This window comes from Plectropomus leopardus, chromosome 2, assembly GCF_026936395.1.
Source record: "Plectropomus leopardus strain MGB_pleo_1.0 chromosome 2, ASM2693639v1, whole genome shotgun sequence".
Lineage (NCBI taxonomy): Eukaryota > Metazoa > Chordata > Actinopteri > Perciformes > Serranidae > Plectropomus > Plectropomus leopardus.
In genome coordinates this window covers 23,792,152-23,818,361 of record NC_142177.1, presented here as the reverse complement: position 1 = coordinate 23,818,361, position 26,210 = coordinate 23,792,152, and the positions used below count along the sequence as shown (strand labels likewise).

General features: G+C 39.5%; 2 protein-coding genes across 2 annotated transcripts; both read left to right on the top strand.

Annotated features, from left to right (window-relative positions):
* The first annotated feature begins 1,611 nt into the window (after nt 1–1,611).
* shisa4 (shisa family member 4) lies at nt 1,612–15,451 on the top strand. The gene is made up of 5 exons (XM_042497989.2): nt 1,612–1,897; nt 5,844–6,021; nt 9,331–9,467; nt 9,988–10,179; nt 11,613–15,451. The coding sequence occupies exons 1-5, from the start codon at nt 1,819–1,821 to the stop codon at nt 11,651–11,653; spliced, it is 627 nt and encodes a 208-aa protein (XP_042353923.1). The 5' UTR covers nt 1,612–1,818; the 3' UTR covers nt 11,654–15,451.
* Nucleotides 15,452–16,791: 1,340 nt separating this feature from the next.
* lmod1b (leiomodin 1b (smooth muscle)) lies at nt 16,792–23,584 on the top strand. The gene is made up of 3 exons (XM_042495766.2): nt 16,792–17,380; nt 19,387–21,111; nt 22,496–23,584. The coding sequence occupies exons 1-3, from the start codon at nt 17,093–17,095 to the stop codon at nt 22,520–22,522; spliced, it is 2,040 nt and encodes a 679-aa protein (XP_042351700.1). The 5' UTR covers nt 16,792–17,092; the 3' UTR covers nt 22,523–23,584.
* The last annotated feature ends 2,626 nt before the right edge of the window (nt 23,585–26,210 follow it).

The window sequence follows — 26,210 nt, the reverse complement described above, 5'->3', positions numbered from 1 at the left end:
AAAACCTATAACAGTTTGGCCTCTGATGCCCAATAGTACAACTTTTTTTTCTATCTTTTTCTTTATTTTTTCCTCAAACAAGTAAAAGATTTCCAAAACGTTTAATGTGGGCTTTATGTGTGTGTAATTTACTACCATAGGAAATGCATTTTCTTCATCTTCTCACTGTGTATCATGTGAGAGCAGCTCCTCATAATGAGCAGCTGTTTTCTTCATGAAGTGCATGTGCATGTTAACATCCAGTCTCTTTCTGTCTCCATCAGGGCGGAGCGGGGAGGGAGGGGGCGCTCTGACCTCTCATGGTGCATTCACTGATACTCGTACATATGATACATGTAAGTATCGGTCATAGGGGTAATTTTCTACACCACAGGTTAGCTAACCAGTTAACTACCACAGTTTTAACCACAATAAATTATGTCAGAGTCACACCTAAACCTGTTTTCAATATCATTTTATATAATTTTGAGCCCCTGAAGTCTTAAAAGATATTTTATTGTCATTTTAAAATAATTGTTATAGTTTTTTGGTAGAAATTTTAAAGAAGTTGCTTTCACTGTGATACTAGAGTTCCCAGGGTTCAGTGGTAGAAGACATAGGCAAGGGGTTGACACATTATCAACCATCATTAATTAAAAAGTGCAAAAAAAGTGTCAGCATGGGAGGAACTTTTACTTAGTTAAAACCTCAGAGAGCTATTTTTGTTTAAATTGTCACTTTATTTTTTTAAGTTGCTGTGAACTTTCTGTATATGATGTTGAAAGTTTCATTTTGATTTAGCATTTTCCCAAGGAGTTTAATGAAAGTTTTGATGGAGTTAGTTATGTTCCAAGTTTTAAATATTGTCAGAAAGATTTTCAATTTTATTGTAAATGCATATCAATTCCAAAAATTGGTTAGCGGTCTCATTAATTACTAATTATCTGTATCAGTATCGGCCCTAAAAAATATATCAGTCGACCCCTATAGTAAGCAGTTCATTCACTTAATTAAAATAATACTAGAATAATGTAAAAAATAGTCAGGTATGAGTAAAATTCCTTGTAAGCATTGCCTTCACTTTCATTGTTTCACTTGCTTTTTTCTAACTTCTGGCCCTGAGGAATGATGAATGGAAATTTTATGTTGTAAATGATGAATGGAAGATTGAGAAACGTGCTCTTCTTTTCATCATATCACAACTGTTATAATCAAATTGGCTTTAAATTAATCAAGTTACTTGATAATTTGTAACTGTATAGTTTTTTTTCATCCGTTTTATTTTTCAATTTTCACACATCTCATCACTCCCAATATTGATCCGAAAGCACTGTCAACACCTTTAAATAAAAAACAAAATTATAATTTGTTATTTTCACCTAGAATTAGGAATGACAATTTTGTGTTGTAAATGACACGTCTCTTTTTTTCAACACATCACGACAACTGTTTTGATTAAATCGGCTTCGAATTGATCGTATCACTTGATAATTTTCCGCTCTATTTTCCAATTCACAAGCGTTTCTATAACATCCACTTTAATTAATTAATTTTTTTAACTACACTGTAATCTTTAAAACGCTCTGGTTCTGGAAGTGGATCATTTTTTTCCGAGGTTTCCGGCGGTACCTGAAGGCAGCACCCTCCTCATCCCGGGTAAACGGCGTCACAGCCGCGATGTGTCATTTCGACGGATAAATTACTGCTCGTCAAAGCCGTCCCGTCTCCTCCGCTGTTCCCGAGCCAGGATGTCTGTGGACGCCCGTTAGTCTGTTGATTCTCGTTTATTTGCTCGCCCTCTTCAAAATATCACTCGCTTGGTTTCTAATTAGGGCGAGGATGTCATTTCCACCGGGCAACATGTCCCCCATCGCGTCGGCTTTGGCGCTGCTCGCCGTCGTCCTCTGCACTTCTCAGGGTAAGATTACGGATCTCCATCCAGGCCGCGCGCCGCCAGCTAACGGCTGTTTAACTGTGCGCCGCTGCTAACGTCTGTTCCGCGTGCATGACCGTTGATGTATTTCAGCCGTTACTGCACGCACTCCGTGATTCCATCTCCCATCATCCTCCCGGCAGCCACAGCGCGTTCTGGTGATGCTTTACGGCTGTTTACTTGTAACGTTAACCTCCATTTTTAATTTCTGTCTCTAAAACGTCGCTATTTAGTGTCCGACCACTTATGAAAGCTGCCGTTTGTTCAGTTTAGGGATTTAATTTACGGTTATGTTCGTGTATCTGTAGAATATTTTATCGATAAATCGTTTGGCCTAAAACAACAATATTATAGTGAGAAACTACTGTTACATTAGAGCCTAAAGTGACTTCAACAAATGTCTCGTTTTGTCCGGCCAACATTTCTAAACCCCCAAATATAAATTTACCATAATGTAAGACCAAGGAAAGCAAGAATATATTCAAAATTTGAGAACCATTTTGGGTATTTTTGGTTTTAAATGATTAATTTCTTATCAAAATAGTTGCAAATCAATGTTCTGTCCATGGAATAATCGATTAATCGATCGTTGCAACTCATTTTCAGTCCTCTGTGATTTAGTCTTCCTGTTTTTTCTGTGTTTGTTCAGCTAAACTGTCATCATTTAATTTCATGTATTTTAAGCAAGCTGGGCTAATATTGTGAACATAAGGGGTGGGGCACAGTATAGTATATATTGCAATACTTTTTTTGTGGCAGTACTGTATAGATACACAGGTGCCAATAGATTTAAAAAAATATACACAAATTATTAATGTAGCAAATAAATTTTAAACGTTTTAAACGTAGGAAACCTTCAAGAATAATAACTTAATTGCTTCCTCAGTCCACTGTATTCATTTTGCTGAAACAAAAATTATTGAAGTGACTTGAACTTACAAGAAACAAATCTTATTTAAAAAAGACAGATGGGGACATAATTTGCAAATGAAAATGGTAATAAATCACAATTTATGTTTTTACAGTACTGAGGATATGGCAAAACCTTAAAGATCGCACTAGTTTCTGGACTATAGTATTGTTATAATATTGCATTGTGCAGCCTCTTGTGATTCCTACTCCTTATTAACTTTAGCCTTGTAGTAGGTTTCTGGGTAAACAATTCATTATTTTATGTTCATGAATTAAAGCATAACATGCCTTTATTTTCCGGCACAGTCTGGTTCAGCAGCTTACATATCAGTCAAACAAACTTTATTTGAACAGCTCTTTTAATACAGGTTATTTAAATTCAAAATGATTTCTATATTTTATTTGACAAGCCAGTAATAAGTGAACAGTTAATCATTCTGAAATTGTACTTCACTCTCAAAATGACCAAAATCTTTGTTTTCGAGCATATCTTCATGGAAAATGGCAAACACATCGATTGCTTGGGACCCACGTTTAACAACAACAAAACTATATCAAAACATTTGTTCAGAATATCTCACACAAGCCGTGCGGTATAATCCAAGTCTCATTATCCAGTCGTATGTTCACATGCATTTTAACTGAAAGTGAAACTCATCTATGTCCTCTTCAAAGCCAGACAGTAATACTAAGGTTTTTAGCAAAATTACACGTTTGGGAAGTACTGAGCAGAGATTGGATAAATGAGAGTTTGATTGTACTGCATGAGTTGTATGAGAGTTTGTAAAAATTGATTGTTTGATACAGTTTTGTTGTTGTTAAGGTCCCCAGTCAGTCAATGCATCAATAAAGCCAACATTTTCTGTGGAGTCATAGATTAACAACGTTTTCTGCACGAAATTCATAGCAACACAGCATGACTGATTTACAAGTGTTCATTTTGTGGGTGAAGTATTCCTTTAATGAACACAAGAAAATAGAAGCTATATGAGGCATTTATTTTAGAGTATTGCTTTAACCCTTTGACACCTGAGTTGGCTCGATTTCTTTCAAAATTATGGGAGGGCAACGAGCAACTTTGCATTAAATGGCCCAAAAACAGCAAGAAATTAGTTAAAAGTTACAAGAAAAGAAAAAGATAGTGAGGTAAAAAACAAACACGAATAAGAAAAGACAGAAAGTAAGATTCTTCATTCTGTAACATAATTTTTAAATATCGAGGAATAGATTTTGTGACATTTATCTCGTTTAAATTTTTAATTCAATTTTAAATTAATATCTCACAATCCATTACAGCAAATTTTCAGGTCATTTTTTGTCACCTTTTTCTATTTGTTTTGCAGTTTGCAGGATATTACACGCCAGGTTGCACATTATGTTTTTCCCATGTTTTTGAAAGAAATCAAACCAATTTTCCCAGTTTTCAGAGGTTTAAATGATCATGAAAGTTGTCTAAATTAAGCACAAGAAAACAGATGTTGATCCGGATTTAAAGGGTTAATGTGTACAACACAATATTACAAGAAAATTACAATAATATCATAAATAGTTATTTCTAGTTATTTATCTTTAATTTAGCTGTTATTCAACATGTTAAAAGGTAAACTAGTATTAAGACAGTCTGCATAGAACAGCCAAACTGTACCAATACTACACTATAGATTCTTTAATAAATTATCTCAAGGCCAGCTCTCACGCGTCATTATCGAAATGTCTCACAGCCTTTGCAGGAGACAAGTCTCTCTAGATGTTGTCTTAACACTGTCCTGCAGATGTCCTCTAATAGAGTTTCCATCAGTTTAACACACAGAGCAATTCTCAGCTGGATGAGAAAGAGCAGCTCTCTGAGGGCTAATGTGTTGTTTGATTCAAGTATTCAGTCCAGTAGCATAGTCAAAGATACAGAGTGTCAGTGTTCAGAAAAACTCGTTTAGTGAGCCTGAAGTTCTGTGTTGTGGTAAACATGACCAAACGAGCTCCTTCCAACTCATTTTGGGTCTTACTATGTCTTTATTCTTATTAAAGACGGTATGCTGGATGTTTCTCAGTCAGAATATGAACTTTACTCTCCCATGAAACCACAGAACTATAACATCTCACATCTGAATGTTGTTTCATTTCTGGCTTTTGAAAAAGTCGAGTAAGAATAATTGTAAATACATCACATAAGTGCAAGGCTATCAAAAACAGCATGCATTGAAGAAAATTTGATATGACTATTTTTAGTATGGCTCTTTAGACCCCATTTCTTTGCATGTAGTTGAGATCGTTTTTGTCCCGCCCTTAACATAATATAACACAACTTTTAATGCAGGTGATGGAGACTGATGATGAATTTTGATGTTCTGATGTAACATTTTATTAATTGAGATTAATGTCTGTGTATTTTGTAGTATGGCCTTCACATTACTGCATTTGCTCGATGTAATTTTCTCTATGTATTTTCTATGTGATTTTTTGAAATGTTAAATTGTTTTACAACCTTGATAGTTAACACACATGCCATAGAGCTTGCCAACCTTTTGGTGTACTTTTTGTATAAATATAGGTATGATTTCAGCTTTTAAAACAAGTTGACCTAAAGAAGATCCAAGTAGGATTGACACTTTGTCTTCATTAAACTTGTGTGTATTTCAGACATGCAGGTCCTTTAAATCCTGGGTACCTTACTTGAGCCCTAATCAATTTTCAACCTCTGCCGTAATGAGCCGCTGAATAATGCGTTACGACTGTGTTTGGCCTGGAATAAGAAAGAAGAGCAAGTGCATGTTTAAAAAAATATTTTTTTCCTCCTCAAGGCTGAACAAAGCAGTTTCTGTAAGCGAAGGATCTAGTGAAAATGTGCGATACAACAGAATTATGTCGTTAAAACTGAGAAGAATAATTATTTTGAAGACAAACTGAAATTCTGACCTGCTGCTTCCTCTGTTCTTTCTCTGTCTCTCTGCTTCTTTTATTTCTGATTATCTTCCTTGTAGTGTTATGCGGCCTCACACTTGGTGTTGTATTTGTTTTGCAGTCAGTGGGAACGAGGACTGTCTGTGGTACGTGGATAAAAATGGCACCTGGCACAACGGCTTCGACTGCCCTCTCATCACGTTCTGCTGTGGGAACTGCCACCGGCGCTACTGCTGCCTGGACGCCTTCAAGATGATCACAGAGAGGGAGCAGAAGCGCTGCATGCTCTTCCAGTTCAGGTAGTGGCAGAGGCAGCAGGGTTTTACTTTAATGACTTATTTATTCATTTACTCGACACCAAGAGTCAGTGTTTGCGTTCACTATTCAAGGCCGTCGCCGTGGGATCACATATCCTTCGTTTTCCAAAGGCACACTGATACTTGACTCAGCAGTCGCTCCCAAGAGGAACATAATGACACTGCGTTCATAATGGTACTTTTTAATCAGAAAACACGTTTTAGCTCACAGCAAGTAGTCTAGTTTATTAGTGATTGTCATTTACCATTTACCAGAAGCTTTCAGCCTACTGGCGGTCTCCCTCAAGCCAGCTGACACCTCTGCTGTTCTTTTGTAGTGAAATAAGGACACATCGTGTAGCTGATTCCTCAGTTCAGCTCCATGAATCAGCCCTTCCTTATCCTTTGCAGCACTCTCAAAGTGAGCGTCAGGTACCTTATAATTAGAAACTGGCTGTCCGACTTAACTTAAGCTCGAAAGGATGCACCACGTTGCCTGCAGCCAGTTAGGACAGCTCTTTCATTGACTTCAGATTGAAAATGTTGCCATATTGGTGCAGTTTTAGGGCCTGTTTCCATATAGTGTTTTTTTCTTAGCCCCTGCGTCCTTTTTCAATAGTTCCCTATTAGGAACTGCGGCTGCATGTGGTGCCTGGATCCCAGCGTCTTTTATCAGAGGCCAAATATTAGGTATTCGAGTATTTGTTTATATATATATATATATATATATATATATATATATATATATATATATATATATATATATATATTTATTATTATTATTATTTTTTTTTTTGCAGACAACAAATGCAATTTCATTGTTTTTGATCCTCCTGCTGCACCTGTCACACACAGTGACAGGAACGATCAATTTACCCAATGGGTAGGGCTGCTGCTTATGGCAAAAATAATCATCATGATTATTTTGATTGATATTGAAATCACGATTATTTAACATGATTACTCAATGACCTTTACGTCATGCAATTCTGGAGCATTAACTCTGGTGTTTATTTTTAACCCTGGATGTCCTTTAACTTTAAATACAAGTGAACTGAAAAACAATGAGAGCTTTGTGGTGCAGCCACGACTGTGTAACACATCTTCACATTACTGTAGTTTTTTCACATTCACATAGTAATAACGCCAGATCCAACTAATACAGTGTAACAATACGTAACAGTTACTGTATCAAGGATCAGTGATTGTTTCACTAACTCAGGAGAGACTCAGCAGACAGACATTTCTCCATTATCTGTTCAGCTGGGAGAGTCACTACAATGAGAAAAACTGGTCCACCCTAACAGTCCACCTGAGGGGAGTCTGGTGTTTCCGGTTGGAACTACGGGGCTAATTCCTGTAACTTTAATCAGCAGCAGGCGAGCGAGACATGGGAACGTGTCTCGGGTCTTTCAGAGTTATAGCATTTATTTACTGGCAAACAGTCTCAACTGCTGACTCATCGCACAGCTGCGTTTCACTTCATACTCTCTGCTCTTCTCACTGCAGCCTCGCTGTCACCATCACCGCCACATACACGTCTGCTCTCCACGCTAGTGCTTGTTGTTTCTCGCACTCGCTCTCTTGCTGAAAATACTGTCTGGATACAAAATAAGACACAAAAGTTTCAAAACAACCAGAGAGGCAGTGCGTCGTGACTGGCTGTTTTCAACCCTTGCTGAATCTTCTGTTTGGAAGTGGGAAGTTTGTGGTGGGACGGGCTTACCACCAGGAAAGTGCGAGCTTGATTTACAAAATAAAAGACAAAACGGGAGCAACATTGTTAAATTCATCATGCTGCACAAAATCGTTTTATCTCGACTATCTTGTTTTGAAAATCGAGATAAGCTAAAATCGAAATTGAAATTCGATTCATTGCACAGCCCTACGGTTATTAACGGGTTTGCTGACTTAGTTGGGTCATTTCTGAGTCGCTGTGAGCAGCACCGTAAGCCTCCCCGCAGCTCTGAGTGGAGCCGTTTCCCGCAGCACAGAGCAGGCTACTGTCACAACAAAGACGTACAAGTCAATTTGTGGAAGCAGATCAACCGGCGGACAATGGATGTTGCTGCTGTGTGTGTATCACTGTACTGTTGTAAGCTCGTTGTAGCATCAACTTAACTTACAAGCTAATGATAGTGTTGAGATATTGTGGTCAGAGAAACAAAACCAACGTGGAGTGCTCTTTTATGAAGCGCTCTGAAGAACTGCTTTTCTGCCGAAAAAAAACACTATGTGGACACCGTGACCCTTAATTTTCCACAGTGTCTCCTCTTAGCGGTCCTCATGCACCTCCTCATCATCATCATCCATCTGAATATTTCTGTCTGATCTGCTGAAAGTTAGCCGTCTGAGTTATAAAAGGCACTGTGGGCGCTGCTCCTCTTTCTTGTCACTGATGTGTCCTGCTGCCACACTTTCTCCACTGATTGTTGGTGAAACAACTCTAAAAGCTTTTGATGGATGTGAGCAGAAAATTGAACCTGTTTCCGAAAAGTTTCAGACTGGGCTTGCAAACTTAATTGACACAACGTGAGGTCATATTTATTTTTAGACGTACAAAAAAAAAACCCAGACTCAGTGCACTAAGGCCTCGACAAAGGTCAAATGTCAGCTCACCTGGCTTCCGTAAAATCAAACCTGTTTAAGCTCGTACAATGAACCGGAGCGAAAAAACTGAAAATAAACTCCAGCATCTTTTGAAGAGGGATCCATCCACACAGAGTACACACTGTACTACACTAAAACAATCCACAAAGCAAGAGGCTTTCACTTACATCAGTGTAATGGATTGATCCCCACTGTGTAATATGTTCTCATTAGTTGTTCTATCACTTCAGCTCTCCCCTGTGAGTGATTGTGATAATGCTGGACTAAGCAAGCTTCTACCTGAGAGACTGCACCAAGGCACTTTCCCCCCACAGCACTGGAAACCATCCATCACCATCCAGTAGTGAGCAGACAACCTGCAGCTTATTAAGCCCAGTGGGAGATCAGATCAGTGGGCGGCGGAGGCTGAGATGAAATGGAGGGCTTTGTTGCTTCACTGAGACGATGAGGTGATGAGATTTGGTGGAGAGAGACCGGGAGATGCGGGGTATACGTCATCAGCTCAGATGTGATTTCAGGGTCAGTCTGTGTTAAACAGTGTGTCTGAATTAAAGCTTCACATCACAGCCGTCTCTTCTTTAATCCGCTCTAAAGTGAGTGGTAATTAGCGGGATAGAGGGGGAGGAACGATGTGAGGCGAGATGATCAAAGTAAAAAAGGAAATGCTTTGTAACTTAAGCCCTCTTCTGTCTCTCCCTTCAGCCCCACCACTTTAGCCGGCATCGCCTCCTCCATCCTCCTGTTTGTGGCGATCATTGCGACCATGGTGTGCTGCTTCATGTGCTCCTGCTGTTACCTCTACCAGAGACGGCAGCAGAGGGGCAGGACACCTTATGATGGTGAGACCTCTATCTCTGCTATTGACGAGATATTCCCTCAGTCAGTGTTTTCACTGCCGTATTGTGGGGGGCGCCGTTATGGATGAAGTGCAATAGAACAACATTTCCGTGCCCAAAAACAACTTAAGAGGACAATCTGAGGTATACAGGGAGAGAGTACAATTCAAGTTGACATAAGAAAATAAAAGAGAAAACAAAACAAAAATGTAAACATGAAATCGATTTTGCTCTTGAAAATGACACTCCTTACAAAAATGCAATTTTCTCAGATTTTTGTCCATAATGGGTTGGGTTTTTTTATGAAAATGCACATTGGTTCAGTTGTTGAGATAAAGGAATGGGAGAAAATGTTATTTTTTACGTATGAAAACAGACAGGTCTGTTCTTCATTTTGATGTATTCACTTTATATATTTGAAGAAAAAATATTCTGGTGGGGGAAGTGTTAATGTCTATGTTTGTGCAAACAACCATCAAGTAATATTTTTCCTTCACAGCAGTCTGTACTTTTTGACCCACAGTCCAGCAGATCCCCATGGCCAGCTATCCAGTGGAGCCCATGTATGACGCTTACGGGAAACCACTGGGGCCCTCTGAGTATCCACACGCAGGTTATCCAATGGCGCCGCAGTACCCGGGCATGCCCCCACAGTACCCGGTGATGCAGCCTGGACCTTATCCACCACACCTGATGGACCCTGCATACAGCCAGGGTAAGAGTAGAATTACATATCATGTCCACATTTTGTTTAGCCGCTCTAACGCCAAAAAAGGTCTTATTTTACAACTAAACAACATTAAAATGTTTGAAAAACATAATTTCTGGCAATGCATTAACAGAATCTTAATTCATATTTTACCAGAGCTGCCTAATTTGACCCCCAAGAAAAGCACTGAAGTATAAAGCATATTTAACAGAGCAGCCAGACTGTAACTATGTGTAACTCCAGGTCTGTCAAGTACCACTGTTAGGCCCAAAAAGACATTTTCCATTGATTTACATTGGGAAAGAGACATCTGTAAATCAGTGGATACATTTTTTTGGAGCGTCACAACCCCCGCAAAATGACTTATTTCACTATCAGATTTGATCCACTCAGTCCGATAACATTTTGAGAGATGCACGATTTAGGAGAGGGCTAAACAGGAAGTAGCCAATCAGCCGGCAAAGTCTGAAGTCTGCTTGCTCAGTGGGCCCAATGATGCAGAAGATCAGCGCAGGTTTTTACCCTGGAAATCAAACTTTTTTGGCTTTTTATGCTACTGAACAACTCCCAGGACATGGTCCCTTATGAGGGAATTTAGGCAAGTGATTATCGCCTGCTGAAGCTGAGTGTGGACAGTACCTGATGTGACGGACACGGAAAGCTAGCTTGCTAGCTTAATGTTAAGTAGCTTGGTGATAAATACAGCAGAATGTGATGTTTTAGGTACGTTTTCCATTTTCTTATGTTACATGCCTGTCTCCTGACTCAGTGCCAGCCAGGCAGCAAATGTGATGTGTATTCATACAATCTCAGCTAGTTTGACACTGCAGCAACCATTGTCTCCTCCACACACGCTGCAGGTTTGCCAGTTGTAGCTCACCAAAGTTGAACTTCATGCGATGCAAAGATGCTTATTTGCTTTGCTAGTAGAAGTGAATGTTTTAGTCGGCCCTCAGCTCGCAGTGAATGGAAGTGAACAGCAGACAAATATTTGCCTGTGTTAATCTCCGTCACATGTGACGGTGCCTTTACAGGGTCTCGTCTCCATCGCTGTATCCAGTTCTCTTTAAGCAACCATTTGACTGCAATATGAAAAAAATTTTTTTATGAAGTTACCAACTGTAGCTTTAATGCAAAATATCTTGTGATTAAAAATGCAGATTGCGACAAAATTCAGTGAAATTTGTACTAAGTACATTTCATCCAATCAAGGGCATAAACCTTGTTAATTCTCTGTCCTTGGTTCCTCCACTGGTGCCATTGTGAGGACAAATTTAACATGTTTGGCAGATCTAGGAATGACAGCGTTAGTCACCACTATGATCCATAACTCAACAAGTATTTGTGAAATTTTTGAAGATGAATCATACTAAATTTGGTGATCCTTTTGTATATGAAGATCTGACTTTGTTTTGTCTCTCTACCTGCTTATTTTTCAGCCCCTCCACCTTATTCTCCACCTCAGTATCCTGGTCATTGATGAGCTCATCTTCACACACACACACACTCACACACACACACACACACACACACACACACACACACACACACGGAGCGGGAAACGACAATAGCTGAGAGAAAAGACTGTTTCAAAACGAGAAGGCAGCAACACTCTCACACTCAAACACACACACACACACACTCAAATAAACACTTCAGCTCGACTAGCAGTGGTTTGTCTGTGAAAGAGAACAGGAGGCACTTTAAGGGTTGTTTTTTTTTCTTTGTTTATTTACAACGTTGTCCTACTTTTGTGGAGTATTTACGTAAGTCCAATTCTGTTCTGCAACCTGACGCCTCATTGCTGTGAGCGGGTTTCGCAGAGGCCGTCACACCATCCCCAAAGTGAGGAGGTATCCGGCTGGCGTCTCGTCTCTGTGCTGCCACTTGTGCTCTGATGCACTCACCTCAATGACAGACTGGCACCTAAAGAGAGCAGAAGAGGGGCCAAGAGGGATTTATAAAAATAATAATGCACTCCTTCTTTATTTATTAATGGGAGAAATGCTTTACTTCCTCACTTTTGGTAAATTTGAATAAATTGATAACTGCCTACGGCCACATTCCAGATCACACACTCTCTAAATATGATTCCATGATGTCTTCATTTCTGTATTTTTTGCAGAGGCTAAAGTGAAAACAAACTGCATGTTTGGTAAAGAGGTGACGTGTGGCCGAAAGGCAATGTAATGCTGTCTTAAATTTACAGTCAAAACATTTTACAGAACTTGTAATTCTGTGTGAGACGCCTTTCGTCACCCGTTAGTTTCAACTTTGTCTCTTCTTTTTTTGTATCTAACTTGACTAATTTACTTCATGGTAGTACATTACCTGCACCATTCTAATGTAACATTTCGACATCAGCATGCTTCTCCAGTCTTTCCTCTCATGTTTCTTTTCTGGTTTTAAATGAATTAGAAATCTTTAGATTAATCCCATAATGCCAGTTAGGATGTTTTCCAGTGAAATTCATGTTAAATGTTTATTTCTTGTAACATATCAGGTCAGGAGAGTTGCAGATCATGCTGCTTGGTTTAAATAAAAATGTCCCGCCTTACAATAATTAACCATGAAGAGGAAAAAAAAGAGATTAACTATTTAAATACATATTTTGTAAATTTGTTCTTTGGCTTAATATTTTATGATATTGTAACAAGTTATTTTAAACATAATGTATTGTTATTGTAACATAAGATATGATGTTTTAGCATTTTGGGCATCTTTCCATTTGGTATTTGTCATTATTGAAGTTACCTCTTACTGTGAATGGGTTCTCACCTTGTGGACGAGCTGCGAAGCCAAAAAGCAGTACTGTTAAAAAAGTTGATTTTGTTGAGCACCTCTTTCTAAAGTAATGGTTTTACATTTTGGGAAATACGCTTATTTACTTCTTGCAACAAGTTACATGAGCGGGTCAGTGCCAATTGGCCGTTTCACAGCACTTGTTTTGACATGTCATATACGTAGTAGGAAAAGCAGAGGTGAGATTGATAACATTAATGATGGCTCTGTTCCATTAAGTGTCCCATTAAGCTATTCCAGTGAGCCAGCATGCACAATATTAGGGCCTCCCCTTAGTGGAATGCTATCACTAATATTATTAAATACACCCAGGCTTTTCTAACTATGATATGTTAAAATGTCTGCTGTTACAGAGGTTATCTCACGTGTCTGCATTGTAAATATGCAGCTAGCTAGCTGTTAGTTGGAGGCAGTAATCGTTGAGGATAGACTTAAGGATAGAAGTTTCTTTGTGGAAACGGGGTAAACAGCTTGACTTTTTTTAAACTCAATGGCAAAAATGTTAATTAACCATTTTTTAATTTATATATATATTTTTTAATTTGGAGTTCTGTGTGAGGTAATGGGGGGACTATCTACTTGACGTGGTTGCTAGGCAACAGGGACTCCAGGAATAATCTGGCATGTAAATTTGAGAAAAGGGGCCCACGATGGCCACTCAAACTGGCAAATTTTACAATAGAGTGCCCTATGGATGACGTTTTTCTGTATGCCGATGTGGAAGTTAGCATCGCCCTATTTCCCTTGTCAAAAGCTTATGGGAATTTTCCATTGGATTTTGGATTATTGCAGAAAATAAGCTCCGTGGCAAGCAAACACAATACTATGATAGTAGTCAAAAGCTAAAAGTACTCCATAAACTAAGTACGCTACCGTCTTATGACTTAAGTCACCACCACAACAAGGCTTAAAAAGCTGTGTTTGGCGCTGCAGGGCATGATGACATTCTGCAGTCTCATTTAGCCGCTTGTTAGCGACAGCCCTTTTAAAGGCACACAAAACCTTACTGATGGGTTATTTCGTAGAACAAAATGTGAACGTCTTTTAAGCTTCGGTTTACCACAAAGTTATTTCAGGCATCTAACTAAAAACCCATTCAAAAAACCCATTCACCTCAGGGCAAGGAGACCAGCAGTGATGAAATACTGATTTTTGAATTTCAGGACTTATTTCTGTTGCACTCTATGGTCCGGCATGGAAATTTGGGAAAAGGGACCCCCGGTGGCCACTCATATTGGCACATTTAGCAATGACAACTATATATGCATTTTTTGACTGCCTGGGCCCCCAAGAGTCTAGGATCGCCACTGTAAATATGTAGCTAGCTAGCTGTTGGCTGGTGGCAACAGCCGGTTAGCGTAGCCTAGCAACCTGCTAGAGTGGCTAAGCTACTAAGCTAACAAAACATTATTATCAGCCACTCTAAAGCTCACTAATTAAAGCTGTGTATTGTTCGTTTTTTGAAAGGTCAAACCCCCCAATTTACATGTCTTAAAATTTATATTTATAGTTTTTTTTTAAATTTGCAGCTTTATGTAGGTTAGCCTATGTGGCGGGGCAGACTATTTGCTGGGAACAGTTGCTAGGCAACGTTTAGCCCCGGACTAGTCCAGAGGTTCAAAACGCCATGTAAATAGGCTGCTTTTTGTAGTCACATGTTCATACATCTACGTGTCAAGCATTGGTGGTGTTTTAATGTGCTGTGTAGGTGGATTTTGTCACAGTTGGACAAAGTTAAGTTAGCCATTTCCCTTTTTTTTAATCGTCTATGTGCTAACTAAGCTAACCGGCTGCGGCTAAAGTATGGTCAAGCTATTCGAAAACAAAGGCACATAGAAGAAAGCAGCATTGGTAATCATCTCCCAACAAGGCCAGAGGGCAGATACCGGTGGGTGTATTTCCCAAAATGACGAACTTTTTCTTTAATTGAACGTTAATTATTCTGTAATCGGGTCTTGTTCAACATTATGAAGACCATGACGCCTCAAACCACGTGTTTGCTGTCTGTGAGGATTATCTTTATTTGTTTGTGATGTATCACAACTGTAAAGTCCAATGTGACATTTTGAAAAAGCACTGCTGATCAGAGAAGCCTGAGCAAACATATCCATGAGAGTGCTGTACCTTGTGCCGATGGCGACGTCCCATGTACAGATTTGTTGAGCCTTTGTAAAGCACAAAGAAAATACCTTTGAGAGACTTTTCTTTGTAAGATGCTTTCACATGTAGTTTGACATAACATTTGCTCAATGATGTCTCTGTTTTATTTGTGCTTCTAAACCAACTCCATGAGTGTGTTTCATGAAACTGACATCAGTCGACAAAATTGTCTAAATATGGCTTTTTGTCTGTTGTCACATGGATGGAATGACAGTGTAATATAAAGTGAGTGAAAAGTTTTTATTTCTATTAACATAAAATTTAACTTTGGAATGTAAAAATACAACCGTCTGCTGTTGCTTTTTGTTCACAGGAATATAACTATACACTTGAAAGGAGGATTCATATGTGTTTACATTGCTTTGACCACTAGATGTCCACATTAACCTCCAAACAATGTCCAAAAGTTTGGCAGAATTGATTAATGTCGCTGTAATCACATCAGCACCTAATTCAAAATATATTTACAAGACAAAATAAGCTTAATTTATCTCACCAATTAATTCAAAACAGTTTAAGAGTCAAAAGCATAGAACATCTGAGTGATAAATAAAAATGAAACAAAACAAGTTAATAATTAAACAAAAGCTGTATAAATGATATCTACACCTTCCTCTTACACAGATATGTCCATGAGGAATAATTGCACAGGATAATTAGCCCTATTCAATTTAATCTAGTTTATTTTCTACATAACAACATATATAAAAAAATATAGCATATATGCATAAATCATTAACATATGAACAATCTCTCCAGGAGGCATTTCATCATAAAAAAAGTTAATATGTGAATGGCACTGTCAAGATTTTATGGTGTAGTTTGTCAAACTGTGACATGTACATTTTTTCTATATTGAAAAATTACACAGCCCTTCTACACACCAGGCCAATATACATTACTACTTACATTACTAATTACATTGCATATATATATGTGTGTGTGTGTGTGTGTGTGTGTGTGTGTGTGTGTTTCAATCTTTGAATTTGTCTATTATTTCAATTTTAATTCTGTTTTTGCCTTACTCTATTCTCCTTCTTGTGTGTATTTAGTTTCTCAATTTATTTACATTTTTTTAAAATGTATTTTGTTCTCTCTAACAAAGTATTTTTCTCAAGTATTGTCAGTCTTTAAAATTCAAACAAACATTGGATACTTTCAGATATTTTTTTAAAAAAATGTTATTAAATAATTTGCACTGTTTCAAAAAGTATCTAAATCTTAATATTTTATGTGAGGGAAACTGTGATATTCTTTATTTGCTTCCCCCTAAATCATTGGTGTTCCTTTGAGCTCATGTTAAAAGCAAAACAATGTTTTTGAACTTGCACTGTTTGCCCATAATGTTGCAAATATTTTGATTTCAAGAAGCTAGGAACAAGGAAGTGCTATAAAAGAAACACATACATTCTCACTGTGGCAGATAATCTCATTTGAAATTCTCACCTGTTAAAATTAGATTTATTTCTAAACAAAAAATAGGATCTGGTCTCAGTATAAACATAAACTGTGTAATAGGAAGTCTGTGTAACTCTGCTCTGGCATCTCTGTAAACTTCAGCCCTTCCCATTACCTTTAAAGGAGTGTGTACCCTGAACTAAATATGGACATGCACTTTCGCAGGATTTCAAAGAATGTCCCAGCCTCGCAGTCCACTTTGATGATGCGAGGCTTTTGCAGTTCATCACTGGTACCCTTTCTTGCAGGACTGAGAGTCCAGCCTCTTTGCACCAGGATTGATGCCTCTGGTGGCTTTTTGGTGAGCAGGACGCAACGGGACAGCAGGACACCAGCTTTGACCTATGGGAATACTCAACTTCTCACCATAGGAGAGAAATCAAGCAATAATCAGATTTGAAATCAAAGGATTTACTGTAGCGGCACTTCCAAAGACACTACATTTCTTTGTTTTTTTCTTCACGGGTGCAGCTTTTACCCCAGTTTTTTTTAGGCAACCATGTCCAGGAGAAAGGTGAGAGGCCTGACCCGTACAGGCCGTCAGGTCAGCGAGGACCCAGATCTGGACAACCTGCTGTCCACCCTCTCCCCCGAGGAGGTGGAGGAGCTGGAGAAGGACATGATGAAAGTGCCGGACCTGAAGCCAGAGGATGGGAAGATCATCGTGCAAGGGGAGAGCCAAGCTGCGCAGCCACCTACGAGCAACAATGTCCAGGATGCTAAACTGGACGGAGGACGGGAGAGTGACCGTAAAGGGCGGCTCAGTGAGAGGGAGAAATCGTTTGAGGTTGGTGAATGAGTCCTTATCTATATGCGTGTGTTTTGGATTTGACTTAAGAGTCATTTCTCTCTAGAGATGTTTGTGTTTGAGTCGTTTAATAAAAATGACCTGCTTATGGCTGATTGGAAAGAGTTTGTAAAATCAAACGACAATTAATGCACTTGCGACTGATAGATTACAGCATTATGTAACATCCACTGTCCCCCGAGGGATTCTAATGATAGCTTTCATGTGCTATTTTTCATTTTGCTTGAAGCTAAGTGCCAACTGGACCCCATGCACCCTGAGTCTGTCAGTTCATAAATAGTGTAGAGTTCTGTGCCAGGAAAAATATTGTTTTCCCTCTGAGGAAAACACACATGCATTTCACATTCTCAATCATCTTCTCACGAGCGGAGAAGCAGCATCAAATAACACACCAAACAATTTCTTTAATTTCTGTGACATGCTATAAAAACCCCCCTCTTGCTGGAGTCTCAGGGAGCCAGGCTTTTTTGTGTGTTTAAAGGAGAGGCACTTCAGTGGATGGAGCGGAGGCCCTGCGGAGCTTCTTAATCCCGGCCCTGATGGAATTCCTTGGTTGACTGCTCCTACGCTCACTGCCTTTTAAGGATACATCTGCCAGGGCCACGGCCTCACACGGCAAAACAGATGGAGGCTCACAAATCAAACACTTTGCAAGCGACTCGCTGCAAATGTATTCCTGCACTATAAAAAATGGCTCCTTGTCCCTTTGCTGACTGTAAACACACATGCCGTATTGTGTCAGGGGGAGTGTGTGTGTTTACAGTGAGCAGATGGACGAGGAGCTGTTTGACAGTAAAGGAATACAGTATTTGCTCGGGTATTGGGTGTTACGTCATACTATACATGTTATGCATTATACACTGTATGTCTGCAAAAACAAGTTCTGTGCTGTATAGAGGAGGAATCATAAGAATATGAAATTTTACAGACATCTTTAAATTCTGCAACATGGCTTCGTTCTGTATCTGCTGTCATTTATTTTGGTTTAGGGCACTACATCCTTTGACACACTATAACTGTTTTTGGTTTTGGTACATATTTGAAGGTATGGTTAAGATTCTTTGAAGTGGGGTTGTATGAGGTACTTATACACTATATGCTTATAGACAGTTTATTACACACAGTAGATGATACTCAGCACGCCCCCAGTTTGGAGAAGCAGACAGGAGTCTGACACAGAAGCTAAGCAATGCACTGCTATGGATGGAGGTAGCAACAAAATGTGATTTTGCCAATTAAAAAAAGTCCCACCTAAAACAATATCGGTAGTGTGATATATTTAGAATATTTTCACAGCTGTACCATGTCGTCAGACTGTGATTTCTGATGTAAAAATTAAGCTGAAGCAGACTCCATTGAGAAAAAGAGTGATTTAACATAGCTGAACACAAGCGCTACTGGTCTACCGTTGCCTGAAACAGTTATTTTGTCTGTGTTTTTGTGTAACTTTTGCGTTTTAAAGTGTCAGTTCGGATCCACCAAAATCACACAATGACACTAACTAACTGATGAAGGACGCAGTAGACCAGCAGTTCCTGTGTTCAGCAAGCTAAAATTACTGTTTTTGTCAATGAAGTCTGGTGGCTTTGATGAGAGCATAGATGGGGACCTGAAGCAGCTTTCCCGTCTGAACGGACTGTCTGATGGAAAGGTAAAGTGGTGAAAATATTTTTAATTACATACACTTAAACTGATATTGATTTTTTAGGTGGGACTAGGTAACTAAAATACATTTTGTTGTTGACCCCCATCTACAGCAGTATGTTGCTTAGCTTTTGTGTCGGACTCCAGTCTGCTTCTCCAAACTGGGGGCGTGCTTATCAACATTTACATACACATATAATACATAATACATTGACTATTGAAAAGGGGTTAGGGTTCAATACAACCCTGCTTCAAAAAATCCAAACTGCCCCTTTAACTGCTTGCCTCGCTGACATAAAATCATTTTTTATATACTTGTCCTCATATTCGTCCTCCTGCAGGGTGAGGCAAAAAAGGAGAGTCGGAAGCAGGAATATCTGAGAAAGATGGGCCTGAGTCAGGAGGGAAATGACGACGTGACAGTCGGTCTGAGAAGACAAGCGAGTATCTCAGGTGAAAAAGATATTAAGAGGGACGACAGAAACAGCAAAGGTTCCGAAAGTTCAAGAGAGGAGCGGAGTCGGCTTTCGAGCAGATTCAGGAAGCAGGAAGGCAGAGAAAGTGACGTGAAAGAGGAGGCTAAAGAAAAACTTGAGGACAATAAGATAAGAGACAGGAGAGAAAACCGAGAGAGCACAGGGAACAAAACAAAGGATATGATCTCTAAGTTACAGGAAAAGAAGGACGACAGCAAAGACAAGAAAGAAGACAGCAGGAGAAGAGATGAGGGCAAAACCAAAGACATTATCTCAAAGTTTAAGGAGAAACAAGAAAAAGATGTGAGCAAGGAAAAGGAGAGAAGATCAGAAAGTTTTAGGACGCAAGGACTCGTCTCAAAGATGTTGGAGAAGCAGAGCAAGGTACAAGAAAGCCTGTCTTCGGAGGGTAAATCTGAAGAGAGAAAGCCCAAAGCCGAAGAGAAAAAAGTTGAAGATAAAAAACCTGATGTGAAACTTGAGCGACAGCTGTCAGAGAGGGGCGAGGTGCAGGTGAAACATGACAAGGCAAAGAAAAGAACAGATAGAGAAGAGCTGGTTAACCATAGCGACCACGTGAAAGAGAAGGAGAATAAAGTAGAGGAGAAAAAGGAGAAAGAGGAGAGTAAAACAAAAGTTAAAAAAACAGAGAAAAATGAGAAACTTGGCAACTGTGTGGCCAAAAACACCCCAAACAGCAAGATGGAAGAGGAGGAAGATGAAGACTCGAGCATGTTTGATGAGCTCATGGAACAGGTTCGCAGCAACGACCCCTCCCTTGTTGAGCTCAACGTCAACAACTCGGAGGTCATCAAGACAAAAACGCTCATCGAGTTTGCGGAGGCTTTGCACAAAAACACCCACGTTAAGAAGTTTGCTTTGGCTAACTGTCGCGCGGACGACCACGTGGCTTACGCCATTGCGGGCATGCTACGCACTAACAAAACGATCATCAGCATCAACGTGGACTCCAACCATCTCACCGGCAAAGGCATCCTGGCTCTGATCCAGGCGCTGGCACACAACTCCACACTTACTGAGCTTCGTTTTCAAAACCAGCGTCACATCTGCGGTGGGAAGACCGAGATGGAGATGATTAAGATCCTGAAAGAGAACACCACACTGCTCAAACTGGGCTACCACTTTGAGTTAGCCGGACCCAGAATGACCACGACAAACATCCTGAGTCGCAACATGGACCGACAGAGGCAGAAGCGCCTACAGGAGCAGAAGCAGGCCCAAGCCAACGGCGAGAAGAAGGGGGCGCTGGAGGTACCCAAGGTGGGCGGCGGAGGGTCTCTTAGAAACTCGCCCAAAGCTTCACCTAAACCTTCACCCATACCGTCACCAATGCCATCACCAAAGCTGACTCCTAAAAAAGGAGCTGGAGGTCCACCACCGCCTCCGCCTCCTCCTGGGGGTGGACCGCCACCTCCCCCGCCTCCCATGCTGGATGTTGACACCCTGAGGAACTCTCTGACCCCGGTGTCGCAGAGGAAGCTGGATGGGAAAAGCCCAGGCGGTAGTAAGAACTCAAGGGACCAACTGCTTGCCTCGATCAGAGGAAGCGACAAGAAACAACTCAAGAAGGTACATAAGATGTGTTTATGGATTTTAGCTCAGAGCAGGGATGGGCGTTTTTAGTAACTTCCGCGCTCATTAAATTATTATAGTGCACTCGAGTCCTTGCTAAAACAAAAAGCTGATGTAAAAATAAGAATGTAAATCGTGACAACAGAAAGCAAACACAATTTGAAATTAATTTAAAGAACAGTCACGCTGCAGTTTAGCCGATTAACCCTTTGAAACCTGAGCAAACTGGTTTGACTTTTTTCCAAAACATGGGGCGAGGAAAAAGGAAGTGACCAAGTGACCATTGTAAAAAAGAGGGTAGGAATATTAGAAAATTATCCAAAAAAAAGGGAAAAATGTCCGGAAAACTGTATTTATTATTACAATAATTGTACATTTAAAATTATGTCACACAAAAAATATATCAAATAAATATTTGCAAAATTATTTGCAGGTCATTTTCTTGTTTGTTTTTGGGTTTGTTTGGGGTTTTTTGTTTGTTTTTTACTTTTCTGTTGTTTTTTTTGCTAATTTTTGGTCCATATCTTATTAAACTGCTCATTGTCCAGTTAATTTGCTCAGGTTTAAAAGGGTTAAACCATCAATAAAGACTTAACATGAGAAAAATCTAAATTTCTGTCATAGTTAACATTAGAGGTTAAACGCAGCACTGACAGACCATCTAAGGAGCCGCTTTCCTCCAACACTGAAACTGTTAATGACCATTACAACATAGATATAGGTAATATAGACACATCAGCCCTGTTGGTGTGTGTGTATGTGGACTCAGAAAGTTTTTCAAACACGTCATAATGGGAGTCAAGACGTGGAATCCCACATACAGAGTGAGGAACACAAAATCAAAAACTCGCCAACAAACATCAGATATTTCCCAGTTCTGTTCTGACTTCGTCTCCACCACAAGACAAAAAAGCATGTTTTATGTTACAATAAACATTTGGACAAAATACAAACTAACTGATGTCGGTTCTTTTAAGAAACATATTGGTTATTGTAAAATTAGTTTTAAATTTAATTTTAAGTGGCATTAAAAAAGGCTTTAAAAGTCTCGATTCTAACTTTTCTAAAGCTTGTTGGAAGCCTCTCCGCAATGTGGAGCTCGCATTCCTGCAGCAGTGCTAAAACTGATAAACAGAGAGCGAGTGAGAGAAGAGAGAGGTGCAGCAGGGCAAGGAGACACTTAATGCACAAGATTTTAAACATTATAAAGACTAAAAAAAATCTTAAAAGTAATGTTTAAATGTGGGCGGGGCGGTGGCGAGTACTATACATTAAATGAATACTGACATGCCAACAAGTACTTGAGTACTCATGCCTATTCCTAGCCAATATATCCTTATGTACTAATATTATTTGTACTAATATTTTACTCTTCCTGCAGGTGCCTGTGCCAAAGTGGTTGCAGTAATCTTTGCTGAAGAGAGAGGGACATTTCACCAAAGGTTATTAAGGAGATAAACTCTCCCTCGGACGCGGTCAGAGAACTGCGCTGTGGGACTGATGGAGAAAGAGAATTTGTTGGATGATAAGCTCTCACTATGAGTTCTCCCCTCAAACACTGGACCAAAAGGACTCTGTGGAGAATGAGTGATGCAGGGCTCTGTATCAGCCGACTGCGGAGCGTGCCATGAGTGTTATGGTTGTTTGTCTTCAGTACATATTGACGCTTTTTGCACTAGATAATATGAAGCCGATCATATAACATGTTGTGTATGCATCTGAATGTGAGAGCGGTGGGAGCGTGAGCTTATTAATAGTAAGATATTCAAATAACTCTTTATAAAATTCTAATATACAAAAAGTGATATAGTGGACATTAATTTGACCGTTTTATTTATTTGTGGAGAGGGAATCCACCTTTTACTTGTAAATCCGTTCAAACTGGGAATTCTGAAATGGCGGAAATATCAGGGAATTAACAAACATGGCGGCCTGACTGAAAAGAAAAAATCTGGATAACAAAATATAAAAGGTCAAGGTGGTCTTTGATTGTGTGTCTCATTGCCAAATCTCAAGACATCTCAGGCAGGGTTTAATTGATTTGGAAAGTGGCCCAGTGGAATCCTGGTGCATGACGAAAGAGTTAAGCATGGAAATAATTATATAATGCATTTTTATCAGGAAGTGCAAACGGCTGTCCTTCAGTATCTGATGTTATATTTTGTACAGGATCATTCTAGCCTGGGGGTTTGGATACCTTACATAACGTGTAACGTAATGCATCCACATGTCTTAACCTAAAGGGGATTTGTAAAAACCATTACTGGCTTGTATCACCCCTCCTGTTGATTTATGCCATACTTTAAACTGAATGTCATTTCCAAAGGAGTTTAATGTGATAAACGAACAATCAGAGTTGGAATTCATATGTGCGCTGAAGGATTCTCTGTCATATCTGACTACACATGCCTTTCTTACAGAGCCTGTATGTCTTCAATAAAAGATTCTGGTATGTTTGCCATGACAGTCACACGTGTTTATGCATGTCTGATAACACTAAGGACGATATGGACAGTTCATGTAAAATGAAACTTACTTTCTCAAAGTATGCATTGTATAAATAGTGGTCATTCAGTTCAGTTGGTTTATGCTCCATGTGAAATCGTTTAATGTTAATAATATACTCTGGTATTTTCATTTTTACTCTGCATAATATTTCATTTTAGATTTAGCTGTTGCTAGGAAGATGTGGACAGTATTCACACATAAGCCATATATAGATATGTATCCACAGCCAACAACTAACCTGCAGCATAAATAATGATTTAAATGACTCCTGTATTTTCGCTTCTAAATCGTGACAACAAAGTTACTTAAAGGAATGCGTCACCTTCCCAAATTATCACTCCTATATCATTTACTCACTCTGTGTTATGTTTAATTCGTCAAGAAAACTTTTTTTTTTTTCTGGCATGCCCTGATGGTGAGCAAAATATATGCAAGAAATGTAGTTTATGATATGATTTTAAGATTTATTCTTTCATATCAGTGCTGCACTGCTACAACACTGTGGTGCTGAAACTGTGACTTAGAGGTCCGAGACAAATTCAAAGTGCTTATTCTGTGAAACTGAATCTTTAATGATGTTGACTGGTGTGCATTCGGTTTCCACCCATTTAGCAGAACTGTAGTTAACTTCTTTAATTTAGTTGCATCCACAGGTCTGTGGCGATTCACACACTCCAAAATAGTCTCTGCTGGCTTTGGCGATGTGGTCTGCTGCTAACATCAGTCTGACTCGCTGCACCTGTATTGCTCAGCATGTAGGTGGTAGCTCAAATTCGAATTACTTCTTTGATATTTAATACTGTTAGACACAAGGTGCATTTTACTTTTGACTTGTCAACTGAGCCGTAGGGGAGTTTATAAAGTGAAAAGAGTCATTCAATAGCACCGTGGTGCTGTTATTTTCCATCTCTGCAGCAACAAGAAGCAGCCGCAGCAGCTTGACGAGTGTGCATCGAAGGGACAAAAAAGCAGCATGTTGTCTTCACTCTTTGTGATTAATGGGTTAATGCCTCAATAGTAAGGTTTTAGTGAAAATGCATGTTTGGGAAGTACTGAGAGTAGGACTGATTATACCGCAGAAGTTGTGAGTTTTTTGATTTGATATAGTTTTGCTGTTGTTAAACATGGACCCCTATGACTTAAATTCATCAAGAATCTTCTCCGTTTTTAGATTATTCGTTCAGAGTGGAGGTGAAGTTTTCTTCAACGTAACACAAGGTGAGTAACTGATATACAAACGATCATTTGGGAGGTGAAGTGTTTCTTTAAGATCGTTTGAGGACGTGCTCCATCATTGAACACCGATTTACATGCCTGTGCTTCTGCAACCGCATATCAGTGTCTTCACGTGAATTTAAAGCTGCATGAAACAGTGGGAGCTGTGTCGTGTATCTGCCCTCCAGCTGTTGAGGCAGCCATCATCTGAGGAGGAGAAAAGGAGAACAGCACCACCAGCAGCAGACCACTTCATGTCTCCATCTCCCTGCCTCAGCCTCTGCATCCTTGAAATGCCTATATTTGGTCATTTCTCAATGAAAGCTCGCTCTGCAATTCATTCCTTTCTCGTTCCTAATAATGGGCTGCAGGCCAGCGGTCTGTCTCTCGGCTGTAGCTGCTCCCCTGACCAACAGCACTGATCTCAGCTGGAGGAAAAAGAGGGTGAGGAATGAAAATGTTAAGATTACTGGTTATTCTGCGCCAACAAAGGGGATCTGAGGACAACTTGGTGATCATTTGTGTGAAGTCACCCAGTGGACATTCTTCTATGTTCATATTTTTTGTTGGTGATACTAGTTTAGTCTTCAGGTTCACTGTACAGTATATTAAGGCTCCTAACTGTCTGTAGCATGGCTGAATTAGCCCGCTCTGGGACAAAAATTAACTGGTGGGCCTCTACTGAATCTCCTGTCCTGGGCATTTGATTTAAAACAAATTTGTCTTAACAATATGCAACATTAAAGCGCAGTATCAGCTAATATAGTTAAGCTCTTAAAACAAAATGTTGACCTCTGTATCAAAAATCAGGTAATAAAATTAAAGCTCCATGTTTTGTTCTCAACTGCATTGACACAGTGTTTTAAATTCACTACCCTGCCTCTGACAAAGCTCATCTCCATGCCAACAGTGACCAAGGCTCACGGGTGTTTGTAGTATTTAGACCCATCCTACGTGCCAAAATGACGGCCCAGTTAAAGAGCACTTAGAGAGCAAGGCCAAATGCGCTCTCTCATAATGTTACCAAAAGTGAAGAAATAGTTTGGGGATCCAGTCCATAATTCAGATCTATGGGGCTGTTACATTATTTGGGAGAGTGCTGTGTTTCTGTGTTACATGAACATTAAGGATATTGTTTAAGAAAAACGTGACATGTGAATACAGGCTGCAGAAAAACACTCAAGAGCTAATAACTTCTCCTTGCCACACAGTGACTCAATTTTTTGCTATTTTATACTTCAACTGTACTAAATGTTGTAGGTAAATATTGTACTTTTTACTGCATTACATTTATTTGTCAACTAAAGTTACTAATTACTTGGCAGATTCAGATTAATAATACGACATGTAACCTAATAATTATGATATATTAT